At 38.5% G+C, this 27,675-nt stretch overlaps 2 protein-coding genes across 3 annotated transcripts in view; both read left to right on the forward strand.

Moving 5' to 3' along the window:
- Positions 1 to 2,621, forward strand: part of DHTKD1 (dehydrogenase E1 and transketolase domain containing 1) — a 37,481-nt gene extending 34,860 nt beyond the window's left edge. Inside the window, exon 17 of the mRNA XM_013968434.2 lies at positions 1,021 to 2,621. Within this exon, the coding sequence (XP_013823888.2) occupies positions 1,021 to 1,125 (105 nt within the window). The 3' untranslated portion in view covers positions 1,126 to 2,621. The remainder of the gene's footprint in view (positions 1 to 1,020) is intronic.
- SEC61A2 (Sec61 translocon alpha 2 subunit) lies at positions 1,100 to 27,283 on the forward strand. 2 transcript variants are annotated; one of them, XM_013968435.2, is made up of 12 exons: positions 1,100 to 1,200; positions 6,005 to 6,072; positions 7,351 to 7,416; positions 10,648 to 10,726; positions 13,903 to 14,034; positions 14,157 to 14,266; positions 18,092 to 18,245; positions 19,215 to 19,375; positions 19,691 to 19,888; positions 23,215 to 23,406; positions 23,852 to 23,928; positions 26,191 to 27,283. In XM_013968435.2, the coding sequence occupies exons 1-12, from the start codon at positions 1,122 to 1,124 to the stop codon at positions 26,375 to 26,377; spliced, it is 1,503 nt and encodes a 500-aa protein (XP_013823889.2). In that variant the 5' UTR covers positions 1,100 to 1,121; the 3' UTR covers positions 26,378 to 27,283. The 2 variants fall into 2 exon arrangements, with proteins under 2 accessions (XP_013823889.2, XP_017912496.1); XM_018057007.1 differs by lacking the exon at positions 1,100 to 1,200 and adding an exon at positions 3,632 to 3,961 and having other exon boundaries at positions 26,191 to 26,745.

The raw sequence follows: 27,675 nt of genomic DNA on the forward strand, positions 1-27,675 counted from the left end.
GGTTTATCCCCTATTATCAGTCCAAAGTTCTATAAACTAAAATATAAAATCTAGTTTTAGGCTCCTCTTTCAGACTAAACTTCTGAGTGTTCAGCAAGTTGTGTATGTGTACCTACTAGTGTTATGTTAAAAAAACAAAACAAAAACACTGATTATACTCAAAAAGGTAGAAGACCTACCTGTTGGCTACCTTTCCCATTAGCCTACTTGGCAGCATTCTTGTCCCAAAGATTAGTAACCAAGCCCCAGGGGAGGAGAGCCATGAGCTGGCTTGTTTTACAATAACACTTATTCCAGGCCCACCTGCAAGGCTGGTAAATATCAAAGGCCAAGTTCTTAGTTATGTTTTAGGAAGATAAACACAAGAGAAGAACAATCATGCTTGCTTCTGTTTGTCTTTCCATTCTGCTTTGTTTAGAACTCAAGTCACTTGATATCAGCTTCAGTTCAGTTCAGTCACTCAGTCGTGTCCCATTCTTTGTAACCCCATGAACTGCAGCACGCCAGCCCTTCCGGTCCATCACCAACTCCCAGAGTTTACCCAAACTCATGTCCATTGAGTCAGTGATGCCATCCAACCATCTTATCCTCTGTCGTCCCCTTCTCCTCCTGCCCTCAATCTTTCTCAGCATCAGGATCTTTTCAAATGAGTCAGCTCTTGGCATCAGGTGGCCAAAGTATTGGAGTTTCAGCTTCAACATCAGATATCAGCTTACCAGGCTCCAATCATTTTCACCTGTGAATAGTTCTAAATTAGAAAACCCTACAGCTAAAACCAAGTAACAGTTACCTAAGAACAGGACAAATTCCTGAATGTGTCTCACCTTATCATGCCTGGAATTTAGTTTTCAGTTGTGACACAGATCTCCCTGTAATCTAGTTTATGTCACTCATTACTTTCTAAAAGGGTGATTTATGGTTAAACAGCTTAAGAGAAATACATTCGTGTCCCTGGGCGAGCTAAGCAGAGGTATGATTGATTTCAAATGTCATTTTATTTCTTTTCTGTTTCCACAATAGCTCCGTCTTGTGAGCCGACCCGCGTTGCCAGTACCGGCTGTGGGAATCGGCACCGTTCACCTACAGCAGCATGAAGACATCCTCACCAAGACCTTCACCCCATGACGTCCTTTGAAGAAATACTACTTCCTTGTAAGAAAACTGCCATGAAAAGAAAGGCTTGTCTCCTCCACTCGCTAGGTACCATGAAAAGATTGTATTCCTGGAAGATGTTGAGATTGATGAGGGTGGAGGAGAGGTGAATCTAGAATACATGGCACAGCCAAAGGAATTGTTCTTTGAGACATGAATCCCACAAGTCGCTTTCCTCCTTAATGTACCATAATGTTATATTGTTTTAGATCAGAGTGAGTTGTAGAACTGGGTCCTGATCCAGATGTCTTTAGACTCTCCTCTTTCTGATTAACTGTATGGACCCAGGAAAAGTTCTTGAACAGGAATTTATTGCTTCAAGAATCCCATGGACAGAGGAGCCTGGGGGCTACAGTCCATAGGGTCACAGAGTCCGACACGACTGAAGTGACTTGCAATTTTCTTTTTTGGGGTTGATCAGGTCACTCTTTATTGAAACACAACACACCCTGCCAGGGGAAGTCCAAGGACATCTCTGGAACAGGGGGAGACCCCAATAGTTCCCTATACACGTACACCCAGGCATATAGTGTGAGCCAGGGTCCCACTACTGTGTTTCCTCCAGATTTTCTTACTGTGTGTCACTTTCATGAATCTTCCCTTCTTTATTCAAAGTCCTTGAGTACCTATATTTTAATTTTATGTCATCTCTGGTGCTGCTTTCCAGCCACTGTGAAAAATGTTTTATCAAATACTATAGCAAAACTGTATTATTCCTGATTTGTGTTCTTCAGGATCACGATTTTACCCATTATCCTTAAGTATCGGTCCTATTAAATATAGACCTCTGGGTGAAGGACCCTTAGCACATTATTATTGAGTTGTAGCTACAGTGAAATTGATTGGTGGTCTACTTTGCCATAGTATCTTTTTTGTCCCCCTTAACTATTCTTGCCTCAATACCTTAATATTTTTAATTAACGCTGGGCGGTGTCTGATATGGGGATTTCAGCCACTGGTTGATCAGCCTCACCTCTAAAAGTCCCTGCTGTCATACGATGTTTATTTGTGGCACTTAAGGATCACTTTGATGGCAGGAACTTCCCAGTGTTAGGTGCTTCGGGGACTTCTAGAGATCACCAATCTATTCCCTTATTCGGAAATTAGGCTTAGTACTGGAGAGTATAACTAAACATCAGCAAACTTCCTAGCTTTATATGGTTTGGTGCTGCAGAAACTACCATATACCATTCTTGTGCCATAATACTGTTTTCTCAGAAATGGGAGAGTACCCGAGGCCCTGGAATACCCTCTCCACCTTTACTGGCAACTGTCAGTGTCTTTTAGAACCAATGTATAGGTTGTTCTGGCCACAGCAGTAGATTAGTGATTCACATTGTAAATCATAAATCATGTAACTTAGTACCATGAATGTCAACCAGTAAAATCACAAGGATCTATTTAATGAGAATGGTTATCAATGTTGTATATTAAACTTGAAAAAAAATAAAAGCACAGGGTCATCTTTTTTTCAGATCTCTTGATTTCTTCAGTTAAAATATTTCAAAAGTCTAAGCACAAAATTAGATGGAAGACTAGAGTTTTTTAAATTTAGATCTCTCCAAATGTCTAACCTTACACCTCCCAGGTCTGTTTCTTGTTAATCTTTAAGTTGAGCCATGAGATATATCTTCTGTATCTTAACCTTCTTACTCTCAGTCATCACTGCAACAGGCATCATTATTTTGAATTACCTTTCAGGAAGGGACTGTTAGTTCTCCACAGCAAGTTGCCAAACCAGTTAATTTTGGAAGACTTTTTATTAAAGTATATTACTTTAGCGTTGATCCCCTGCATCTTCTCTGACTTGTATGAAGAACCAGCTATAATGGACCAAAACTAAGAAATGATCCTGTAAGAGTAAAATGGTGTTTCCTCAATTCTCAATACTCAAGACAGGTGTTTATTTAACACCTGTTGCAATATGGCGTTTTTCTTGACATTAGAAACACGTGCAAGTTAAAGATAATCCGTGTTGCTCATTGTCCTCGTTAAGAAGTAGGAGGAACTAAAATTTGGGTTAGCAGATTGCTAAGATTATATGCTTTCCCTTACACTATGCTGTCCACGAAGGGACAAAAGAGACTAGACAAGGCAGACAGGGATTTGGGTCGCGGGGAGGGGGCGCGCTGTCCAGTGGTTAAAACTCCGCATTCCAAGGCAGAGGGCCATGTTCCATCTATGGTTGGGGAACTGAGATCCCTCAAGCTGCTCAGGAAGGCCATAGTAGAGAGAGAAAAGTTCACAAGCTATTAACTACAGACAAATTTCTGAAAACGTCCCAGCAGTTCCAGTAAGATGGAAGCATAATTAAGTTTGTTTGCGTCATGCTTGCGGGCTCCGGAGGCATCTCGGCTCCAGTCCTGGGGATCGAACCCGTCCTGCGCTCCTGGGGCGGTCGCTCTGGTTGTGTCCTGACTCTAACCCCCGGGCCTCCTGGGGGTCGAGGTCAAGGAGACAGCCCTTGCTGTACCCTGCGCTCGGAGAGGTGCTCACAGCGTAAAGACTGGGCAGCCCTGGCCCCATTGAGGGTCACACCTCCTGGGCTCCGCAGAAGGACGCCCACGCCGGCGGTGGCCATGGCAACGAGGCGGACGTCATCTGCGCAGGCGGCCTAAAGCCAGGCTGTCGTCAGAGGGTGGGGCCTGGCAGTGCGACAACGCGGGTCATGTGGGGAGGGGTGGAGCCTGCGCGGGGCCGGCCGGAGCGTGTCACGATCGGGCGCTGAGTCTCGAGCCGCGGGACCCTAGCGAAGGCCGCGCCGAGGCCGCTGGGCCCCGCCGGGCCGCCCCAGCCGCCGCCATGGGCAGTGAGTAGCGGTGGTAGGCCCTTCCCGAGGGCGCGGGCCCCTACGGGCCGCAAGCAGGGGGCCGGGCTCCGGTCTGGGGTCGCCTAGCCTGTGGGCCGGGGAGGCGCGGGCCGCTGCGGAGGGCACGGGCCGGGGGCCTCAGCCGAGGCTCCTCCAGCCGTGCGAGGCCTAGCTCGGGCCGGCTGCGGGGCTAGGACCGGGAGGCCTGGGTCTGCGCATCTCCGTGGGTGGCGTGGAGCGGAGGACAGCGCGGGGAGGCCATTGGTTTTGGGGGCGGGGAGTTAGGGAACCAGGAGACACCTGGACCACTTTTAGTTTTTCAAGAGCTTAGGAAACTCATATTTTTATTCCCAAATCACCCTTGGAATATTAGTTGTGATGAATGAAGCGCCCTGCCTTGTTTCATTTTTTAAAAAGTGATGCACGGCATGTATTTTAGGGGATTAAAGGAGGCGATTGGTGGCCTAGCGTTTTCGTTAAATTTTTCATTCCAGTCATTCTGTAGCGTTTACTGAAAACTCAACGTGTGTCAGGTCGTATACACCTTAGGGACAAGGCCTTAAATAATGGGAATCTTTCGAGGGCCCTCTCCCAAACCCTCAACACCATGTATCTTCACAAATATACTTACATAGCGGTTGGGGTGATTGTTAGATGAACGGATTATCGCAAACCCAAGCCGCACGTGCACCCGTTGGCCTGCTAACTAGTGGACATTTGAAAGGAATAGGAGACCCTTGGTCTTGAATTTGCAATATAAAGCATTACATTCTACAACACAGGAAGAGTGAGGTGGCAGACAAAAAAGCATTGCTTGAACATGAATATTCCAACACAGATGACCATAAACCAAGAAATCTGGGAGGGTAGCTTAGGTTGAAGTGGGAAGGAAAAGGGTAGGGGGATTCTAGGAAGTTTCCTGATGGGATTGACATTTGTTTTGTAGTAGAGATGAACACTTTCATAATATTCAGATTTGCTTTCGAAGTCGTCTTAAATGGTACTTGGGTAACAACCTGCTTGTGAGAATTTATGAATTCTTCTGTCAAACATCATTGGCCACTGTCACTTTGAGAGATTTTATTAAAAAATCGTATAGTCAAATCAACCATACTTAAGTAACATAAATTTAGCAACAACAAAAAAGATGTTGTAGTCAACTGTTGGCTAACTGGCTGAAGTGTAATTGCTCAAGTCAGTTTTAAAACAATCTCATGATGTTAGTACATAGAATCCTGTGTGTGTAAGGGAAGAATGATCTTAACTAATAATCTAGTTGTGGATTTTTGTGTTTCTGCACATTACAGACATTGGCAGAGAGTGAATGATTATCATCTTCATCCTCCAGTTCTTTGGCAGGACTTGACTTCTCAGATTATAGCCATGCCAGAAGAGAGTGACTATCCTAAAGTTTGGTCTATCTTACTTTTATGCATTATGAGTTGTCTGGGAAAACAGTACTTTCTAATGAAATATAGTCATCATTCTCTGGGCTGAGGATTGAACATACACAAGTACTTTGAGGTTTTCTTATATGGGAGAGCATCCAAGCAGTGAATAGTGACTTAATGAAATGAAGTAGAGATTGTATACAGTACTTTTAAAAACCTATCTAGGCAATTCCCTGGTGGTCTGGCTTGGACTTGGCACTTTCACTGCTGGGGTGTGATGTTTCTCACTTATGCATTTCAGCATCTTTCAATCCCAAATTGTCAGTCCTGCAGTTTCAGCTCATTTCTTGTACTTGCCTCCTTTTATGGCCTGTTTCCTTCCATAATGCATGTTCTTATTGGTTGACTGCTTTTGCTCCTTTTGATATAGAGATGCTGACTGAATTACTCCTTTTCTGTATATGTAAAGGGGTGGGATTCAAGCATGAGGAAGCAAATTACTTTGAAATGGAGAGCATTATGATTAATTCATTTTGGAGGTGGGAATGGGATGGATTGCCATTAAAAGAACATTTGTATTTGATTCTGCAAAAATAAAAATCTTTTTTAAAACTTTGTAATAGGAGCATTTATTCTTTTTTCTTTTTAACAGTCAAATTTTTAGAAGTTATCAAACCTTTCTGTGCAGTTCTACCAGAAATTCAGAAACCTGAAAGGAAAGTAAGTATAATATTTTTGTAATATAGAGGGTAGCTAAGTGACTTACAGAAGGAAATGGCAACCCACTCCAGTGTTCTTGCCTGGAGAATCCCAGGGACGGGGGAGCCTGGTGGGCTGCCGTCTGTGGGGTTGCACAGAGTCGGACACGACTGAAATGACTTAGCAGCAGTAAGTGACTTACTTTGTTAAACTAGCTACATTGATTTATTTTCCTCAACCTTTTTCTGGTTGTAACTGGAAAAATACCTGTTCCTTCTCTTCGCAAGAGGCATAAAAGTGAATAAAACTAGAGTAGACCTTTTAAATCTAGATAGTTTATCTCATGGTTTCAAAAACAACTGTTCTCTAAGTTGTAGCATTTCCAAATCTTATGTTTCTTTGGCCTGTGTGTTAGATAAGATACAGTAGTCTCCTGCCTATTATGATCCACCACATTAGAAATGACCCAGTCTTTTGGGTCAGTTTTCATGCATATCAACTGTTTGACATAAATGGATTGCAACTGGGCAGGTGTATACTTCTCATTTCTTGATTCATTCAGTTCAGAGGAAAAAAAATCACGGAAATGCATTCAAAAGATAGAGACTGCATCAATTTGTTCTTCCATCGTGGACTTTTGAAAGTAAGGCATTTCAATTCTGGAAATATTGTTAATCCCAAAAGTTCCCAGATGTTCCTCTTTTACTGTACTTTCAATTTCTCATGGAACTAACCAGAATAGGGACTAGAAAGAGATAAGTAAGACTTTTGTTAAATTTACTGTTTTATAATATTCAGAAATATATTTCTTTTTTTAACTTTCTTTGAGGTTATAAAAATAGTTGTTCCCGTTACATGTAAGGTATACTAAGAAACTATAGCTTTTCATAGTCTATGAAATACTCACCGAATGATATTACAGGCAGGAAGACAAATACTGTATGATATCACATCACAATAAGTGATGGCTTTGTATAGTATGGTGTTAACTGAAATGTGTAAATATTGGATATGTGTCTTTTTATCCTTTTCAGTTTCAGCTAACATGGTGCAGTGTATTAAGGCCTGCTTGTATTTAAACTATAGTACTTAATTCTCAGATCCAAGTAAAGAAAGATGCTTGAGAAGTTTAGCTGTTTGCTTTAGCTGCTACTCACTAGGGTGAAAGTATTTTAAGAGTAAATAATGAGAGCATGTCATGATGGAGAATGTTGGTTAAGCTTTAATATGCATTTTTGATTTTTTTTTACATTTGCTGTTTCTTGGTTTTGATTGGTAGTTTTTTATTTTGTTGCACAGATCCAGTTTAGAGAGAAGGTACTATGGACTGCTATAACTCTCTTCATTTTCTTAGTATGTTGTCAGGTATGTAACCAAACACTGAATAAATGTCTGTACTGTTATTCTCAGGTCTTGGTTGGTTATAATTTGAGAAGCTAATTTTAGTTCAAATAGTAAATACACTGAATTATTTTGAGCATTATCTTTTTACAAAATTATTTATTGAAGTATAGTTGGTGGCTTAGACTGTAAAGCATCTGTCTACAATGCAGGAGACCTGGGTTCAATCCCTGGGTCAGGAAGATCCCCTGGAGAAGGAAATGCCAATCCACTCCAGTACTATTGCTTGGAAAATCCCGTGGACAGAGGACCTGGTAGGCTACAGTCCATGGGGTCGCAAAGAGTTGGGCACAACTGAGTGACTTCACACACGCAGTTGATTAACAGTGTTAGTTGCTGATGTATAGCAGATACTGAATATAGGATATTGAATGGAATATAATTCCCTGTGCTATACAGTATTTGTTTACCCACCCAATGTGTACTGGTTTGTGTCTGTTAATCCAATACTTCCATTTCATCCCTCTCCCCCAGCCCTTGATAACCACAAGTCTGTTCTCTATGTCTGTGAGTCTGTTTCTGTTTTATAAATACGTTGATTTGTGTTACATTTTAGATTCCACATATAAGTGATATCGTATGGTATCTACCCTTTCTGACTTACTTCACTTAGTATGATAATCTGTGGGTCCATCCATGCTGCTACATTCTTTCTAACAGCTGAGTAGCATTCCATTCTCTCTCTGTGTGTATACAGCCCATATCTTCTTTTATTCATTCCTCTGTTGATGGACATTTAGATTGCTTCTGTGTCTTAACCATTGTACATAGGAGCATCATCATTATATATACAACCCACATCTTTTATTCATTCCTCTGTTGAGGGACATTTAAATTGCTTCTTTGTTTCAACTATTGTACATAGGAGAATCATCATTTCAATCTGAGTTGATAGTGAAATGATTCTTCTACTCTGTATTTCTTTTGGTTTCCTAGTGGGTTTGAACATATTTTCTCTTTTTCTCTTAGTTTTCAGTTAATCTTTATTCATTTTCTTCTTAATATTTAAAAAATTGGTTTATGACAAGTTTTTATATATATGTGTTAAACCTTTGACAGGTATCATGCAAATATTTTTCCTTTTTGTTTGCTTTTAATCATGTTGTAAATAGCATGTTTTAATTATAAGTCCTCCAAAGCCAAATCATTGTATTACTTTGCTTCTACTGACCAGCCCTTAAACATTTTGGGTTGCTCCCATGTCTTGACTATTGTAAACCGTGCCACTATGAACATTGGGGTGAATGTATCTTTTTGAATTAGAGTTTTTACCTTTTCTGGATATATACCCAGGAGTAAGATTGCTGGATTATATGTTAGCTCTATTTTCAGTTTTTCGAGGAACCACCTGTTTTCATTTTACATCAAAGTATAGGAAGGTTCCCTTTTCTCCATGGTAAAGATTTTAACTTTTACTTCCTTTACAAATGATACTGAGCAGCTTTCTCATGTACGTATTGAGTATTTGTTCATCTTTTGTAAAGTGTTTTCTCCCCAGATCTTTTTCCTGTTAAAAAAAATTGCATTATTGTCCCATTAGTGAATTATATGCCTTTTAAAATATTTTCTGGATACAAGTCCTTCATCAGACATATGTATTGTGAAGATTTTCTCCAGTATTCTTCTAAATAGTTACCTCTTTTATGTTTTTGTCTATGGTCTGTTCCAAGTTAATTTTTGTGTATGGCATGAGGTAAGGTTAGGGCTCATTTCTTTCTATATGGACAGGCCAGTTGAAAAGGCTGTCCTTTCTCCATTGAATTAACCTTGGCATCGTTGTTGAAAATCAGTTAGCCATTTAAGCATGGATCTGTTTTTGTACTCAGTTCTGTTCCATTGATCATATTCCATCATTATGGTAAACCATAACTTTTGATTACTGTAGCTTTAGACTGAATCCTATAATTAGGTTGTAAAAGTCATCCAACTTTGCTCTTTCTTCTCAGAATGATTTTGTCAGTTCTCAGTCACAAATTTGAATTTTAGAATCAGCTTGTCAGTTTCTTTAAGAAAGCCTACTGGGATTATGATTTTTATTGCTTTGAACTTATTGAATCTTCTAACCCAAGGGTCTGCAAACATTTTTTGTGTAAAAGGCCAGATGGTAAATATTTTCAGCTTTACAGCTAGAACCCAAGAAAACCCAAGAAGAAGAAACCTAACTTGAGTTATATTTCTTGAAGTGTCACAATTCTCATGACTTTTCCTGTCCTTAATTAATTTACGTATTTTATGTTATTTATTATTGGTTTTTTTGGTAATGGATTTACAGAGTTGCCAAGCTGTACCTTTCTGTCTTTCTCATGCTTAGGGATTTCTGCCCAGGACTGGTGATTCTTTCCACTGAATCACCAACAGGTTTATTTTCCCTTCCCAGATGCAGTTTAAGGGTTTGGGGTCTGTTGTTCTCCATAGTGTTTTTTAGCTTGAGAGAATGGAGGGAGGTGAGATCAGCTGAGAGAACTGCTGTAAATGCCACCTGGGCTCTGCTCTCTCACTAGACTTTTGTTAGTGTCTTCTTGTGAGGGTCCTCTACCCAGCAAATGCCATTAGCAGCCCCCTTAAGTTGGGGCAACCAAAATTGTCTTCTTAGACAATTCCTAGATATCCCCTGGGGGACTAAGTTGCCCCAGGTTGAGAACCACTCTTTTCTACTTATTACCACAACATAAAAACATCCTGATACTAATATAAGCTTCATAGTATAATTAAACATTTTTTTTTTCATAGTATAATTTTTAATGGTTGCATTCTACTGTGTATGTTGTCTTCAGTCTTCTATTTGGAGCATGGCCTTGGCTGTCATTGGTACCCATAGCTTTGCAAAATTATTCTGTGACTTGGTAGTTATATCCTATACTTTAAAAAAAGAACATTTTCTTTAATTGCAAAAACATGAAATTTATCATCTTAACCATTTTACATGTGCAGTTCAGTAATGTTGCATATATTCAGATTGTGTGTAGCACATCTCCATACTGATAAGGAGTATTTACTGGTGAAAAGTACTGATTTCCATTGTTTATATTTTCCCTAAAAAACTATACATTTAAAGTATTCTTGTTTGGTTAGAGAACTTGAGAAGTAGTTGTTTTTTTTTTTTTTAAGTATTGCAAGTATTGAGTGAATGCATTATTAAGTTCAAACTTAATTTGTACAATATATTTTCATGAACTCTTTTATGTAATCCTATAGATACCACTGTTTGGAATCATGTCATCAGATTCTGCAGATCCTTTCTACTGGATGAGAGTTATTCTTGCATCCAACAGAGGTATGTGCTGCTTTTCTTTTGCCTCCGTACTAGTGCATCGTCTTATATTTTTATTGAATATTAGTATTTCTTCAATGAGTGGACTTGTTATAAATCATAGGAAATGACTGAGTGGTTTAAACATAAAACTGAAATTCATTGGAAGGATACTAGTTATTTTTGAAATCCAAAGAGGAGGTAGAATAGCTTAGCGTTGGGGAGAGAGAACCAGGCAGTCTTCAGATCTCAGCATCAGGAGCTAGCTGGGAATCTTGTCTTTGTGATTTAGCTTCAACAGCTCCTGGGTTCTTCGGTTCTCAGTTCATAATTCCAGGTTACCACGGTTTACACCTGACCCAGCCAGCCTTGTTTAGAGTTTCAGGGTTACTTAGTACAGATTTGGGTGCTGGGATTTCCTTCTATGTTGGTATTTTCCTGAAAAAAGAAGATTACTGGGAGTGGCTGTTCCATTTATCTCTTTTTTATTTTTTATTTGGAAGGGATGTCTATATTCTCTGTGTTGTACAATACATCCTTGAGCCTGTCTTCCGCTCTGTAATTTTCAACCTCCCACTCCTCAACCCCTATATTGTGCTCCCTCCCCAGAGCCCTACCCTCTAGTTTGTTCTCCATATCTGTGGAGAACAAACAGTATCTCAGTATCTCCATAACTGAGACTGCTTCAGCTCAGGTCAGTTCAGTCACTCAGTCGTGTCCGACTCTTTGAGACCCCATGGACTGCAGCACTTCAGGCCTCCCTGTCCATCACCAACTCCCGGAGTTTACTAAAACTCATGTCCATTGAGTCAGTGATGCCATCCAGCCATCTCATCCTCTGTCATCCCCTTCTACCGCCTTCAATCTTTCCCAGCATCAGGGTCTTTTTAAATGAGTCAGTTGTTTGCATCAGGTGGCCAAAGTATTGGAGTTTCAATTTCAGCATCTGTCCTTCCAATGAATATTCAGGACTGATCTCCTTTAGGAAGGACTGGTTGGATCTCCCTGCAGTCCAAGGGACTCTGAAGAGTCTTCTCCAACACCACAGTTCAAAAGCATCAATTCTTCTGCCCTCAGCTTTCTTTATAGTCCAACTCTCACATTCATCCATGACTACTGGAAAAATCATAGCTTTGACTAGATGGACCTCTGTTGGCAAAGTAATGTCTCTGGCTTTTTAATATGCTGTCCAGGTTGGTCATAACTTTTCTTCCTAAGAGCAAGTGTCTTTTAATTTCATGGCTGCAGTCACCATCTGCAGTGATTTTGCAGTGAGACTGCTTATTTTGTTATTATATTCACTAGTTTGTTGTATTTTTTAAATTGCACATGTAAGTGACACCATATGGTATTTGTTTCTCTGGTTGACTTATTTTACTGTTGTTATTTGTTCATTTTAAAATCCATTTGTGAGAATTCTTTGCCTCTTAAAGATTTGAGCTCTTTATTACTTGTGTTTGAATATTTTTCTTTTAACTATATCCTGTCTTTGGCCACATGGATGTTTCACAGTTGTATCTAATCATATCATCCATCTTTTTCCTTGTGGTTTTTAGGTATTTTGTCATGCTTTGAAAGGCTTTTTCTTTTCCAAGATTATGAACATATTCACTCCAAGTACTTGTGCTTTTTACCTTTTATGGTTAAATTTTCTAAATATCTGGCCTTTATTTTGTTGGAAGTCATGAGATAGGGAATATAGGCTTAATTTTCTATACATGTCTAGTCATTTGCCAAGGTTCATTTATTCTTCTTTTTCTTACTGAGTTGAAGTGCCATATTTCCTAAATGAAACGTTCATTAAGTTTGATTGGATTAATTTTTGGACTAGATCTATTTGCAGTTTAAATTTTGGTGATTTGATGTAAAAAGACATCTACCCACCTGCCTACTAGCTTTAACAATGACATGTTTTTATCTCTTTACCATTAAAGAAGTATTTGAAAAACACATGAAGTCCATTTAAGATGAAATCTTTCTCATATTAAAGGTACCTTTTCAGCATTTATAAAAGTTAGGAATTAAGGTTGTGATGTGACAGAATGACCAATGGAAACATGGTCTTGGCTATATGGAATTATTAGTTTTGCATATTATCTTACACGCTTGGTGTATTTGGTTTTCTTTCTTTTTTGGTTTTTTGCTAAAAGTGTAATGCTTATTTTCTACAATGAAAAATTTTAGAAAATAGAGGCAAAAAAAAAAGAATAAAAATTACCCATAAATCCACTGAGTAAAAATAACAATAAAAACATCTTTAAAAATTTTATTTTATTCAAAAATAGTTGATTTACAATGTGTTAATTTCTGCTGTACAACAAAGTGATTCACTTATACATTTACATACTATTTTATATATTTCTTTCCATGATGGTTTATAATAGGATACTGTTCCTTGTGCTGCACAGGAGGACCTTGGCGTTTTACCTTTTCTATATAGTAGTTTTTATCTGCTAATCCAACCTCCCAGTCAATCCCTCCCACCCCTCTCCCCCTTGGCAACCACTGGTCTGTTCTCTATGTCTGTGACTCTGTTTTGTAGATAAGTTCATTAATAGTACAAACATCTTGATAGCCAAACTAAAATAACAGGAGATGATTTTCCATTTAAATAGTCAATCAAACTGTACATGCTGTTTTTGAGTACTTTTTCCTATCCAGTATGTCATTAACATTTTTATGCCATTAAATATTCTACAACATTGATTTTGATGACTTTTTATATAATTTTAGATTTTGAATTGAAAGAGACACAACTATTCTTAAGTATCATTTCTTACTAGTTTGGTATTTAATTTTTGGACTTAGTATATAATTTTAAAATTCTGCATTAAAATGTTTAGTGTAAATTTTAAGAACAGTCAGTGATTTTGGACAAAAATCTTGGACTATTTCTTTCAAATGGTTTCTTTCACAATTTAAGTTTAGAATTTACAGAAATTTACATTTTTGTGGTATTTATAGTAATTTTGAGTCAATGTGTTGTGAGATTGTGTTAATAAATGAGTTTTTTTTAGCAATGTTTAAGGAATGAGAATTTTCTTGTTAACTTTTAAGCATGTATTTCAGTAGACATAATTTTAAGGACTGGGCCACTTCTAAACTAATCTCTATTGGGTATGTGCTGTGTGTGCTAAGTTGCTTGGTTGTATCCGTTGGGTATAGTAAAGATTATTTACTTCTTTCCCCTTCATTTACAGGAACTTTAATGGAATTGGGTATCTCCCCAATTGTAACATCTGGTTTGATCATGCAGTTGTTAGCTGGAGCCAAAATCATTGAAGTTGGAGATACACCCAAAGACAGAGCCTTGTTCAATGGAGCCCAGAAATGTGAGCATCAGTACAACTAAAAAGTCTTTCCCAAATTTGAGAATTTTGTGGTAAAGGTGTTTTTCTAGTTTTTCTTTATCTTTGGTTGTAAGTATGTCCTCCTTTCCCCCCATTTTTGTCAGTATTTGGTATGATCATCACCATTGGGCAAGCCATTGTGTATGTCATGACGGGCATGTATGGGGATCCTGCTGAAATGGGTGCTGGAATCTGTCTCCTTATCATCATTCAGGTAAGAAATCCAATGTTTCATACAGAGATAACAAAAACAGTTTTCTCCTGTAACAGTTCTTTAGATGACTAATGTAGTCATTTTCTTCCTTTTGAATTATTTTACTTAATTATATTTTGATTACTGAAGTGACATATAAGTTGTATTGATGTAAAAAATTAAAATTTATTGCAATAAAGTATAGACATGTAATAAAAGAATTATGGATCTATCAGCCAAATTTCACTGATTCTAAGATGCACATTTTGATGTCTCTGAAATCAGGATGTTCTCTTAGCCCTGATGGTCTCTTAGCAGTGCTGTCAGCCAGGCAGTCGTTGGGATGGTCACTGCCTGCATGTGTATGTCAGCTTGGCCATAGCTGTTTGTATCGTCCTTACATCACTGGGTTACGTACATTGTTGATAAAACATGCTGTTGGGTTTACTTGCTTTTTAAAATGTCTTGCAACAATCTGCTGTGATTTGTTACTGAACAGTTACTGTATATAAACAGGCACAGAAAGAGCAAGCTAGGTGATAAACATCTAAGTCAAAACTTTTTATAAGCAGACAATAAAAATTCTTTATAACAGGTTATTGTCATAGTTTAACTGTAGTATTTTTTCCTTTCTTAGTGGCACATAATAATGTTACAAATAATAATATCTTGTAATCAGTGAAATACCATATAAGCACACATGTATATATCCTGTGGGTTTTTTAAATGGATATATTGGAATAGAATTTTTAAAGGCCAGCATCATTTTTCCTCCACTGAGAATCTTAAAATGTGTAAAGTTTGAAAGATATTTGAGGACTCCATTTCTCTAATGCGGTCCTTAAAAATCCTTTGGAGAAGTTACCCAGGAATGCATTGTACTTAAGTTATCTAATAGTATTTACTGTATTTTGAAAAGAAGCTTGTGTAAGTTAAACACTGAACATCTAGGGTCCTAGTTATCTAGCAAATGCCTCTTGTTCACTCTATGAAATTAGGATTAATTTAGGCAAAAATTTTTTTAGTGGTCAAAAAGATCAAGATCAGAAAAATAGTTTAAAATAAAACTAAAACACTCTTTTACTAGTGTGTGTATACATATATGTGTATATGTATTGAGAAATGTCACCATTTTCAACTGGCATGGTTAACCATCTTTTTTAATAGGAAATCTTACATGAGAAGCAAATCATAGTAAGAAGATTGTATAGTGAGTATGAATTAGACCAAGGAGAAAGGGATTGTTAAGGTATTTATATGTTATTCATTAACACATATCATAGGGCTTTTCTAAATGAAGTGGAAATATTTTGTCTTTTTCAGGGGAGGCATTTTTAATGGACTGTAAGGTAGTTTTCTGAGCCCCTAGTGAGTTCCCATTTGGAACAAGGTACATTTCTTTAAAGGATAGCTTTGTCATTATTTCTTCGTTTAAAAAACACCTTGAGTGGCAAACTTAAAACCCCTGGGAATTAGAGGAAGAAGTGTTGCAGTAGATGGGGAGAGAAGGTCCTCTGGAAACTGGTTTTAGTATCTTTCAGTACTTCAGCGTAAGGATGCTGAAACACCATTTCTTGCCTTATTTTGTTTCTTGATAGCATTTGCTTTATGATCATGGTTAGAATAACCCTGCTTTTTAAAAGACACTCAGCATTGGCATCTATCTAGCTCTTAGAACATTATACATCAGTAAAACTTTTTTAGTGTTTTAGTAAGGGCATATTTATATTCTTAAGGAACTTCAGCTGACCACTTCTAGGGTAAAGTATTGACTTCTTGAATAGTCAGTTATGAATTTGAATTGATAGAGAAAATGGAGTTATTTTAATTTTTCAGTACCAGAAATCAAGGAGGAGTTAAATTTCTGGAACAAAGCAAGTAAAGTGGGTATATACTAAGTTGTTTACATAAATTCAGGTGCACAAATATTCGTCTTGTGGTTAATTCTTCTAGTGTTAATGTATAGAGAAATTTTTCATGTTTGATGGTACATATGGGTAGTGACCCATTGCCTCTTTTTAAGGCATTGCTAACATTGAAAATGAGTGGATTCACTGAAGAGATATGATTGGATCAGTGTGTTTTCACCTAGAGATTTTGAAAACTGTTTGCATGCTGTTATGTAAGGTATTTCTCACCTTAATTATTATTGTTTCGTTCACATGGTCAGTGTTTTTCCACTGTTGAGTTTTGGGATCTAAATAGGGGGTCTTGAATACAGTTTTCAAAAAGAATAGACAGTATCAGTGTGCATGGGACAGAGTAGAGGTAAGTATTATTTTGTCCAAACTGAGTTGTGTGTGTGCACATGCACACATGAACAAGGCTGAGATGTGTTATTTTTATACACACTTTAGAGGTTCATATGTACTGAACACTCTAGAAAAGCATGCAGTTAGTATTCAGGTTTTTATCACTGTTCCAATCAATGAGATGCTTTCAATTCTGATTTCTCATTCCCTTCTCATAGGCATGCATGCTTTTTTTTTTTTTTAACCATCATTTATCTTACTCTTTCAGTTACAGAAACCATTTCTCATTTATTTTCCTATAATTCCTTTGTCCAGTTAGAGAAGCATGAGTTTGATTTTTACTGGATATACACAGATCACCCTCCTGTCTGATGGGCATGGGTGTGAACAGGGTTTTGAAGAATTACTGCTGTTTCAGAGCTGCCTGTGTGGCTTTAGGCAGACGGTTTAATCATAAACCCATGATAGCACTTTCTGGTTAGCCAGTGGTTTGTGGACCACCATCATGCTCCATGCGGGGTGGGCTTCTGTATTTCTGATGAGGAGTATGTACCTGTTACATAATCGTGGTCAAAGTAAAATATCAGTAGTTAAGTGCTAGCTTGTCTTTAATCTGGTCAGATTGGTAAACTTGGTTTTCAAACAGTAAATAATTCGTGAGCTCTCTTAGAAGTTTTGAGAGTTTTACCTTTTTTACAGTCCATTGAAATTCAAACTGAAAGACTGTAAGTAGACAAATTAGGCTCTGTACAGCCATTGAAATGACAACTCAGAAAAAGAGAAAACAGAGAAAATGTAAGGTAAGCATGCTTCCAGTGGTATACTGGGAGGGAGTCATTTGACCACAGAGGTCACTTGCAAAGCTATGGAGTATTTCTGATTGGTACATACTTTTACTGAAGTGTCTTCTCCAAGAGGAAAATCGAGAGTTTTCAATTTCATATAAAGTTAGTATGCTCTCATTTTTAAAAAAAATTATAAGCTTAAGAACCTGGTAAACCCTTGATTGTCTCAGATTTACATTTTGTCATTGTATGTATGCATTTTTACATTGTTATAATCTGTGGACATATTCATGGTCTACTTTTCAATTCCTTCTGTGTATATTTTATATTACGTATAATACACATATAAAATATATAATACTTAAAAAATGTATCACCATAGTTCACATGCTCTTCCTTTAATGGCCTGTAATATTGCATCTTGTTATCGTAACATACTTCATTTGGTTTTTCTCTTCCTTGAAACTATTTGGAATGCTCTCAGTTTCTTGCTGTCATAAACACTACAACTGTGAACATTTTTGTTTCAGGGTACTTCTCAATAGGCTTTATTTAAACATTGTAGAGAAATATAAATATACTTTAAAAGTCAAAATGTCAGCTTTATAATGTGACAACATTTCCAATCCTCTGATTTGCCGAACTGGCTTCCAGTGAGGGTTGAAAGATGCAGAGAGTCATAATAGTGATACTGCAGTAGCTAGGTTGTAATGTTGAAAATGCCTGTACTTTGAAAGTAGTCCATGGTGTTCACTGCCCCTTCCTGAATTTATTCTTGCTTCTGCTTACTTGCATTTCTTTCCCCACAGTTGTTTGTTGCTGGTTTGATTGTGCTGCTGTTAGATGAGCTGCTACAGAAGGGTTACGGCTTGGGGTCTGGGATTTCCCTCTTTATTGCCACCAACATCTGTGAAACCATTGTCTGGAAGGCCTTTAGTCCCACTACCATTAACACTGGCCGAGGTACAATGCACAGGGACACAACTGCATGGGTTTGGCTGGATGTGTGCTGAGAGGAGCACGAGGTGGGGGAGCAGGTGGACCTCCGATGCCCTGCTTTGCTGTCTTGGGCAGCAGTGGATGGCAGTGCCAAAGCTAATAAGCGGAGATTGGTGGAGTATGAAGTATTACTCCAGAAAGAATATCGAAATGTTAGCCTCTGCTCATTTAAAAATTAAGTGATTGCAGACACTTAAAAAATCTAATTGTCTAAGCCATTGCTCCAGAAGTCATTGATTTTGAATGATTTCAGCACTTGCAGCAGATACAAAGGTAGTGGATTAAGATTTTTCAGATGGGTAAAGAAACATCATTTATTGTGTCATCAGAGAGCATGAGTGCTTTTGCTGCTGTTCTCCCTGGCTTTATAGTAGCACCTACATTTTGAAATACTTAATTGACTTTTACCTCACCCACCTCCACTTCGAACTGAAATGCCATCCAAGATTTGTAATGGTTGACATCTGACCTGACCCCAGCCTTAAGACAGGCAATAGCAGTGATGGCTTATTAATGTACTTGGTAAAGTGAGCTTGAAGGCCACCCTGGTAGGGGAATGTTGATCTTTTCATTCTGACATCTGTTTGCTGCTTCGCTGCTGCTTTTCCCTGTCTCCATCCCCCTCCCCCAAAGTAAAGGCGAGGCCAACCATTATGAACTAAATATTTGCTTTGGTTTATTCTTCTTTGACTGTTTTCATCAAGAATAGTCTCTTGAGAAAACTTCAAATTTATACTAGCAAAAGGAACATTTGCCTCAGAGATGTCAGTATTTTTTAGAAGCTCCACACATGGCTGTATCATCAAGTAAACTTAGTTGAATTATTTTGACTGCTGTTTTCTGCCCTGTACTGGAGCTTCAGGGTTGCTTGTTTTGACTCTGGGACAACTTTGGGTGATGAGGCTCCAGCTGATTTCTGTCTTGATTCATCAGGTACGGAGTTTGAGGGCGCAGTCATAGCGCTCTTTCATTTACTGGCCACCAGGACAGACAAAGTCCGAGCCCTGAGGGAGGCTTTCTATCGTCAGAATTTGCCCAATCTCATGAACCTCATTGCCACAGTTTTCGTGTTTGCTGTTGTTATATATTTTCAGGTAAGTATACCATCTTTGTTGAAGTAAGTGGGGTGTGGATTTTTATTCTGCTCTTTAAAGAAGAGCATGCCATTTGAATATTAGTAGCTAACAAGTCAGCATTTCAAATCTAGTTAGGCAACTAGAGTTCCACTGTTCAGTAGATGCTGAGCTGCAGAGTATCTGAGGTTATGAAGTAGAGAAGGGTTTCTGTTTCTGTGTGTGTGTGTGGAAGAGAGAGTTTGCTAGCACCATCTGTGCAGATTTCCTTCTGTGACTGTCCAGATTTGTGCTGTGTGCAGTCTCTCTGACTCACTCCTGAGCTTCCTTTTTCAGGGATTCCGTGTGGACCTGCCCATCAAGTCAGCCCGCTACCGCGGGCAGTACAGCAGCTACCCCATCAAGCTCTTCTACACGTCCAACATCCCCATCATCCTGCAGTCTGCCCTGGTGTCCAACCTGTATGTGATTTCCCAGATGCTCTCAGTTCGATTCAGCGGCAACTTTCTAGTAAATTTACTAGGACAGTGGGCCGTGAGTATTTCATTATTTATTCTAAGTATTCAGATTTATTGTAATTTGCATTTCATGCTTATATTTTTACCTGAAAGAGGTGAGCCATAATTGAAGCACTTACTGTAACATTTTCAGGTTCATTTATCTATAGCACTGTTTATCATTTATTTGGAAGTTATAAACTTGTAAGCATTGTGAAACTAAGACTGGAAAATAATACTTTGTATCATTGTACATCTAAAGACTGTGCCAAAGCCTTTGACTGTGTGGATCACAATAAACTGTGGAAAATTCTGAAAGAGATGGGAATACCAGACCACCTAACCTGCCTCTTGAGAAATCTGTATGCAGGTCATGAAGCAACAGTTAGAACTGGACATGGAACAACAGACTGGTTCCAAATAGGAAGAGGAGTATGTCAAGGCTGTATATTGTCACCCTGCTTATTTCACTTACATGCAGAGTACATCATGAGAAACGCTGGGCTGGAAGAAACACAAGCTGGAATCAAGATTGCTGGGAGAAATATCAATAACCTCAGATATGCAGATGACAGCACCCTTATGGCAGAAAGTGGAGAGGAACTAAAAAGCCTCTTGATGAAAGTGAAATTGGAGAGTGAAAAAGTTGGCTTAAAGCTCAACATTCAGAAAATGAAGATCATGGCATCCGGTCCCATCACTTCATGGGAAATAGATGGGGAAACAGTGGAAACAGTGGCAGACTTTATTTTGGGGGGCTCCAAAATCACTGCAGATGGTGACTGCAGCCATGAAATCAAAAGACGCTTACTCTTTGGAAGAAAAGTTATGAGCAACCTAGATAGCATATTCAAAAGCAGAGACATTACTTTGCCGACTAAGGTCCATCTAGTCAAGGCTATGGTTTTTCCTGTGGTCATGTATGGATGTGAGAGTTGGACTGTGAAGAAAGCTGAGCGCCGAAGAATTGATGCTTTTGAACTGTGGTGTTGGAGAAGACTCTTGAGAGTCCCTTGGGCTGCAAGGAGATCCAACCAGTCCATTCTGAAGGAGATCAACCCTGGGATTTCTCTGGAAGGAATGATGCTAAAGCTGAAACTCCAGTACTTTGGCCACCTCATGTGAAGAGTTGACTCATTGGAAAAGACTCTGATGCTGGGAGGGATTGGGGGCAGGAGGAGAAGGGGACGATAGAGGATGAGATGGCTGGATGGCATCACTGATTGGATGGACGTGAGTCTGAGTGAACTCCGGGAGTTGGTGATGAACATGGAGGCCTGGTGTGCTGCGATTCATGGGGTCGCAAAGAGTCGGACACGACTGAGCGACTGAACTGAACTGAACTGAACTGAAGAAGCGTTTTTACATCTCATTTAAGTGACCTTTTAGGTTAAGATTACAGTTGCTCTTATGGAAATGACTCCCTGTTTTGTAATCTTACTCCACTCCTGTCTCGAATAATGTTTTTTTCAAAGAAACAATTTGCTGATTATATGGGAGTCTGAAATCATCCTCTCCTGCCTCCCCTGTGGTTTTTCATATTCCAAATGGCAGTAAACTAGTCTGTGATTAGCTGGAGAAAGGTATGTAATTACTAGTGAAGAAAGAACAGAGTTGCTAGAAATGGAATCCAGTAAATTCTGCCTTCCTCTTCATCATAGCTCCTTCTGAAGTACTCGAGCCACATTGTGATCAAGATGAGAGTTATTGTAGACTGAATTTTGACTAGTTAAAATTTTCAACGGACCAAGGAGTATTTTTCCCTCCTAGAACTGTAGAATTAGAGATGAGTAAGACCCTTTATTGTTTTCAGAGGATGTAATTCTAGAATTTGTATTCCCCTGAAGAATTATTTTCTTTAAGTCATTCCTGAAGTATGGTGCTTATTCTGTGCATTTGTCTTAGTGTGCTACTTTTGTATTATAAGTTGTAGTGACATAACTTTCTGCTTTTGCTGAAAGCTATTTTTTAAAATATAAAATTTAATAGGATGAGACTATAACTTGAATGCCAGTTGAAAGAAGTAGGATTGCTTTTACCCATAATACAGTTGACCCTTAAACAGCATGGGTTTGGGCTTCAAGCGTCTACTTAGACACAGATTTTTTTCAGTAATAAATGCTTCAGTACTGCACCATCTGCAACAGGCTGAATCCTGCGATGCAGAGGAGCCGTTTACACAGATGAGTAACCATAACTTATACATGGATTTTGCCTGCGTGGAGGGTCAGTGCCACAACCCCTGCAACTGTTCAAGGGTCAACTAGACTCCCCACTCATTTTACAGAAATTGGATTACCTGTGGTGGGGGAAAGGGCTGTCCCTCCCCTTAAGAGTTGATGTGCATACTAAGTAACTTCAGTCATGTCTGACTCTGGTGACCCTATGGACTGTAGCCTGCTTGGCTCCTCTGTCCATGGGATTCTTCAGGAAAGAATCCTGGAGTGGGTTGCCAGGCCCTTCTCCAGACATTCCCGACCAAGGACTGAACGCATGTCTCATTATGTCTCCTGCCTTGCAGGAGGGGTCTTTACCACTAGCGCCACCTAGGATAAACTTTGGCAGTAATTACTACTATGATAATTTCACAGTAATAAATCTATACAACTACTCAGTTGTATAGATGGTGTTGTGATCTCAATGAGATTTTCTTTAAAGAGAATTATTGGGAAGTTTAATTTGTCTATAAACAGGGCATTTGATTTGGAATTAGTGATTCTTGGGGCACAGTAAAGGAATCATTTGGAAATTGTAATTTCAAGAACAAGACATTTTAATCATTGCATCCAAAAATTGCTTTCCCACCCTGTATGCCCGGAACTTTCATTTAATGTAAACAAATATATGCTAATCCCATTTCTTTGACTGTAAGAATTCATAAATGTGTGAATAACAAAACTCAATTACAGATATTTATTAAAAGACTTCTTTATAATAAATATCATAGAGTTTAGGTAGCGATGTGTTAGTCTTGTGTTAATATTTCAGTTGATTCCATTCTTCGTAGTGAAGAAATGTTGGTGTACTCTTACATAATTCAGAAAATTTCATATTCTAAATGTTGTCAGAGATTGATGTAAATGTAACCATATTCCTGTCTTCAGGAAGAGAAGTCTTCTCATAGTTGTATTACAATGTTTTTAAAAAGTTGCTCTTTTGTTAGTATATTCACAATGTTTTTATGTAATAGACACTATATAATTTTGTTAAGACTGAAGATATTTTAGATACAAAAGTAAGTCCTTAAGTTACATAGAATCATAAATTGTAGGTGCTTTGAGCTTAAGACGTTGTTATACTTTCTGAGGAGTTTGAAAAGTCACAGAAATGTGACCATTTATGCTTGTTATCCTTGTTCTGTAGGATGTCAGTGGGGGAGGACCTGCTCGTTCTTACCCAGTGGGGGGCCTTTGTTACTACCTTTCTCCTCCTGAGTCCATGGGCGCCATATTTGAAGACCCTGTCCATGTGGTTGTCTATATCATCTTCATGTTGGGATCATGTGCATTCTTTTCTAAGACGTGGATAGAGGTGTCTGGTTCCTCAGCCAAAGATGTAAGTATCTGGTTTATTTGAAAATGAAAAAAATTCATAATTTTTAGGTGTCAAATGATAATAGATACACTTACTTTTGTAATTTAAACTCTTAATTCATACATTCTTCATGAGGTAATGTCACCCCTAAGGAGTTAAAAACTAGTTCCTGGAAAGTGAAAAATTCTTAGATTTTTACAATGGTTTGTAACCTTCTAAAGCTCAACCCTGCCCAACGAAGTCTTATTCCTTAGTTCCCTTTATGGAGGTGACAAAAAACAGATTGGGAAACCTCAGCTTAAGATACACATAACGTGCTTGTGCAGCACCGTAGCCAGGGAATGATGTTATGACAGTGCCTACTTCAGCCTTCTTATACTTTACTTGTTAGTATATGGAAGTCACGTCTCATAGAACCTGGCAGTAAAATAGAGTTTGATTTTAAAAATTGTTTTTCTCTTCACAGGTAGCTAAACAGCTTAAAGAACAACAGATGGTAATGAGGGGCCACAGAGACACCTCCATGGTTCATGAGCTTAATAGGTAAGGAACCTGTGTTCAAACCAGTGTTTGATAGGCCGTGGGGCGGGGGAGGGTATTACATACAGTGCGCATGGACTTGGTTTTTTAATCTAGCTTTCATTTGCTGTCAGATATTACAGTTTTCAAGTTCATATTTGAAGCATTTTTCTTCTGCTTACCACAAAAGAATCAAAATTTAACACAAAATTGAATTATTCTCCACATCAAAATTGACCCCTAAATTAGTTTTAATTGAAATTGTGTTCCCTTCACTTCTCACCCTTTGTTAAATGCTGTAGGTCAGAGGTTCCCATTGTTGATTGGCTGCACTAAAAATCACCTGGGAGCTGTTAAAGATTATTGCTATCCCACCTGTACAAGTTGAGATTTATTTTGTCTGCAGTGGGTCCCAGGCATCAGTTTTTTATTTTTTGATAACTTTTTTGAGATATAATTCACATATCCTATAATGTAGTCATTTGAAGTATATGGTTTAGTGGGTTGTTTTTTTTAGTATACTTTGAGTGTGTAATGATTACAATTTTAGAAACATTTCCATCACCCAGAAAGAAACCTTGTACCCATTTAGTTATTCCCCATTTCTGCCCAGCCCTCCCAACTCTTGGCCTCAGGCGTTTTCTTTATTTTCAATGGATTTGCCTGTTCTAGACATTTCATTTAAATGAAGTTATATGTGATCCTTTGTGAGTATCTTCTTTCACTTAGTGTAATATTTTCAGGGTTCATCCTTTGTGAATAATATTCCCTTGTATAGCTCTGATCCAGTTGATAGAAATTTTGATTGTTTCCACTTTCTGGCTGTCACGAATAATGCTGCTGTGAACATACTTGTACAGGTTTTGTGTGGATCTATGTTTTCATTTTGCTGAGTGGAATTGTTGGGTCATGTAGCAACTGTGTGTTGTGTTCAACGTGTTGAGATACTGCCAGACTCTTTCAGAGCGGCTGCCCCATTCTCCATCCTACCCCCCAACTCTGAGCCTGTCCTCACCAGCACTGATTCTTATTTTGATGTTAGCCACCTCATGGGTATGAGTGTTATCTCATAGGGGTGTTCCTTTTTCATTGTGGTTTTGATTTGCTTCTCCCTGATGAGTAATGATGTTCAGCATCTTTTCATGTGTTAATTAGCCATTTGAGTATGTGCTTTGGAGAAATGTCTCTTCCATCTTTTTGCATATTTAAAAATTGTAATTGGGTTATCTTTTGTTTCTGGGTTTATTTTGGATGTTTCTTGTCAGGTATATGATTTGCAAACATTTTGTTCCATTCTATGGGTCATCTTCCCACTTTCTTGATGACATCCTCTGATGCTCAAGTTTTTAATTTTGATCAAGTTCAGTTTTTCTATTTCTGCTTTGTGTTGCTATTGGTGTTGTAGCTAAGAAACCAAGGTCACAAAAATTTATCCTCTTATGTTGGTATTTGTGACCACTCTGAGTCAATTTTTGTGTTTGGTGTGAGAAAGGGGTTCAGATTCCTTCTTTTCCATGTAGGTAGCCACATGTTCCAGAAGCGCTTGTTGAAAAGGCATTGGTATTTTATTTATTTAGAATATAGACTGGATATAGAGAATGGTAAAGTGAACCTCTGGGTCTCAGCTGCATCCAGCTTTAGTTGTTAGCATTCTCCCATTCTTGTTTCCTATACCATCTTCCCCATCCCCCCTCTCTTTTTTTTTTTCCTTGTCTGGAGTATTTTAAATATAATCTCATATTTTGTTTGCTTTCTAAATTTTTGGCTGCACCCCAGGGCTTGTGGGACCATAATTCCTCCACCAGGGATTGAACCCACGTCCCTGCATTGGAAGACAAAAGTCGTAATTGTTGGACCACTGGGGAAGTCCCACAGTCCCGTTATTTTTAACAGTTCTCCAGGTGATTCCAACATGTTGCCAAGGTTGAATTACTGTTAAAGAGGATCATCCAAATTTTATCACATAAATTTGCTACTTAGGAAAACATTTTGAAATTCACTGCTTATCTAAGAGAGGGAGCTAAAAGGTTATCCACTTACAAACAATACTAAATATTCCACTACTGAAATGACAGTTAAGGATTCTCCTCTCCTGGCATGAAAATCATGTATTGCCTTTCTTGGCTGTTAACTGGTTTCTTGAAATGAGTCCGATCATGCCCTTCATCAGTTTTCATCAGCATGTTAACTGGGTGCCCCCAGATGAGCCGTCAGTACTGCGGACAGTTCCCTTTAGTTGAATCACCCTTCCGCTGCTCCGCCTGACTCAGGGTTTTTGTCTTCCAGGTACATCCCCACAGCAGCTGCATTTGGGGGCTTATGCATCGGCGCCCTGTCGGTGTTGGCCGACTTCCTCGGGGCCATTGGCTCTGGCACTGGAATTCTGCTTGCAGTCACTATTATTTATCAGTATTTTGAAATATTTGTTAAGGAACAGGCTGAAGTTGGCGGGATGGGTGCTTTGTTTTTCTAAGTGTTCCAATATTTCTTTTTGTGTGTGTGAAAGGAAAAATATTTGGATGCATTGTTTTTGTCAGATAATGCTGGCTCCCCTTTCCTTCTCTCACAGTTTGTTTTCAAGTGCTGACCGCCCCATTCCTGAAATGGGCACGGAGCTAAGCCTGTGTGCAGCATTAGTACCAGCTGCCTTAACACTGAAGTTTACATTACTCATTAAAATACATACATGCAGTGTTGCCTGTGATGCTGGAAACCAGTGTACCCGCCTTGCCATGTTCAGTCGTGACGGTGAGATGGTGATGTGGATCAGTTTTGCACATGACATTCAAAACACTCAGTTTCCCCCCACTTGTTTAAAAATAAATGTAGTTCAAATTGCCACTTTCCAGTATTTTTGAGCTTATTTAACGAATTCTGGAGCATTTATATCTAATCTATATTTTAGATATAATTACTTTTTATACTTTTTTAACTCATAGTATCCACATTCCCTGTTTTGTTCCTCCAAAAGTGGCCACTCTGTCCATGGGGGCAGAATCAAGCTTTCAGTCCCATCTGTCACCAGAAACAACTGCTCAGTTCCTCTTGTTTTCCACTCCCCTCTCCTCCTAGGGACAGCGCAGCCAGTGCTGTTTTGCAGTATTGGCTATGCCTTTGAATTCCAACAGGCCACTTGACAATACCCTTCAAGATAATATGCCCCCATTTTTTTTCCTTCTTAAATTCCTAAAGCAAACATCAAATTCTCAAGCAATGTCTGTAGTTCAGTGGGGGGGTGAACGACGAGTAATTCATGCTAGGGATTTGTGTATGTTGTTGTACTTTACAGCAGCAACATGGGTGTAAACAGTAGACAATAAAATTTTATTTAATAAAACTTTCAGTTGTGTTGGAAAAATAAAGTCTGATATTAAAAGATTTCTAAGATTACTTGCATAGATCCATTGTGTTCATACAAAATTCATCCTGAGATATCTATTGCAAATGTATTAGTTGAATCCTAAAAATATGGAGAGACAGTGACCAACAAAATAGCACTTAGTTTTAGGACTGACGTTTGGAAAGAACAGGGAAAAAATGTTCTCAGTGTCCCAGTCTCTATTTGAAGCAGCACAGTTTTTCTTATAAGTAATTGATTTTTATTTATGGTGCTTTTTTAATTGTCCAAAAAGATCAAACTTAATTTTTCAAGGATGTCTTTCTCATTAGTATGGTTTTCTGTCATGGTTGACTTTCTTAGTAAGTACAGGAAGTTTATCTCCTTTAGCTGAGGATCACAAAGCCAACAACTAATTTTAGGAGCAAGGCGGC

The sequence above is a fragment of the Capra hircus genome, chromosome 13 (genome assembly GCF_001704415.2).
Source record: "Capra hircus breed San Clemente chromosome 13, ASM170441v1, whole genome shotgun sequence".
Lineage (NCBI taxonomy): Eukaryota > Metazoa > Chordata > Mammalia > Artiodactyla > Bovidae > Capra > Capra hircus.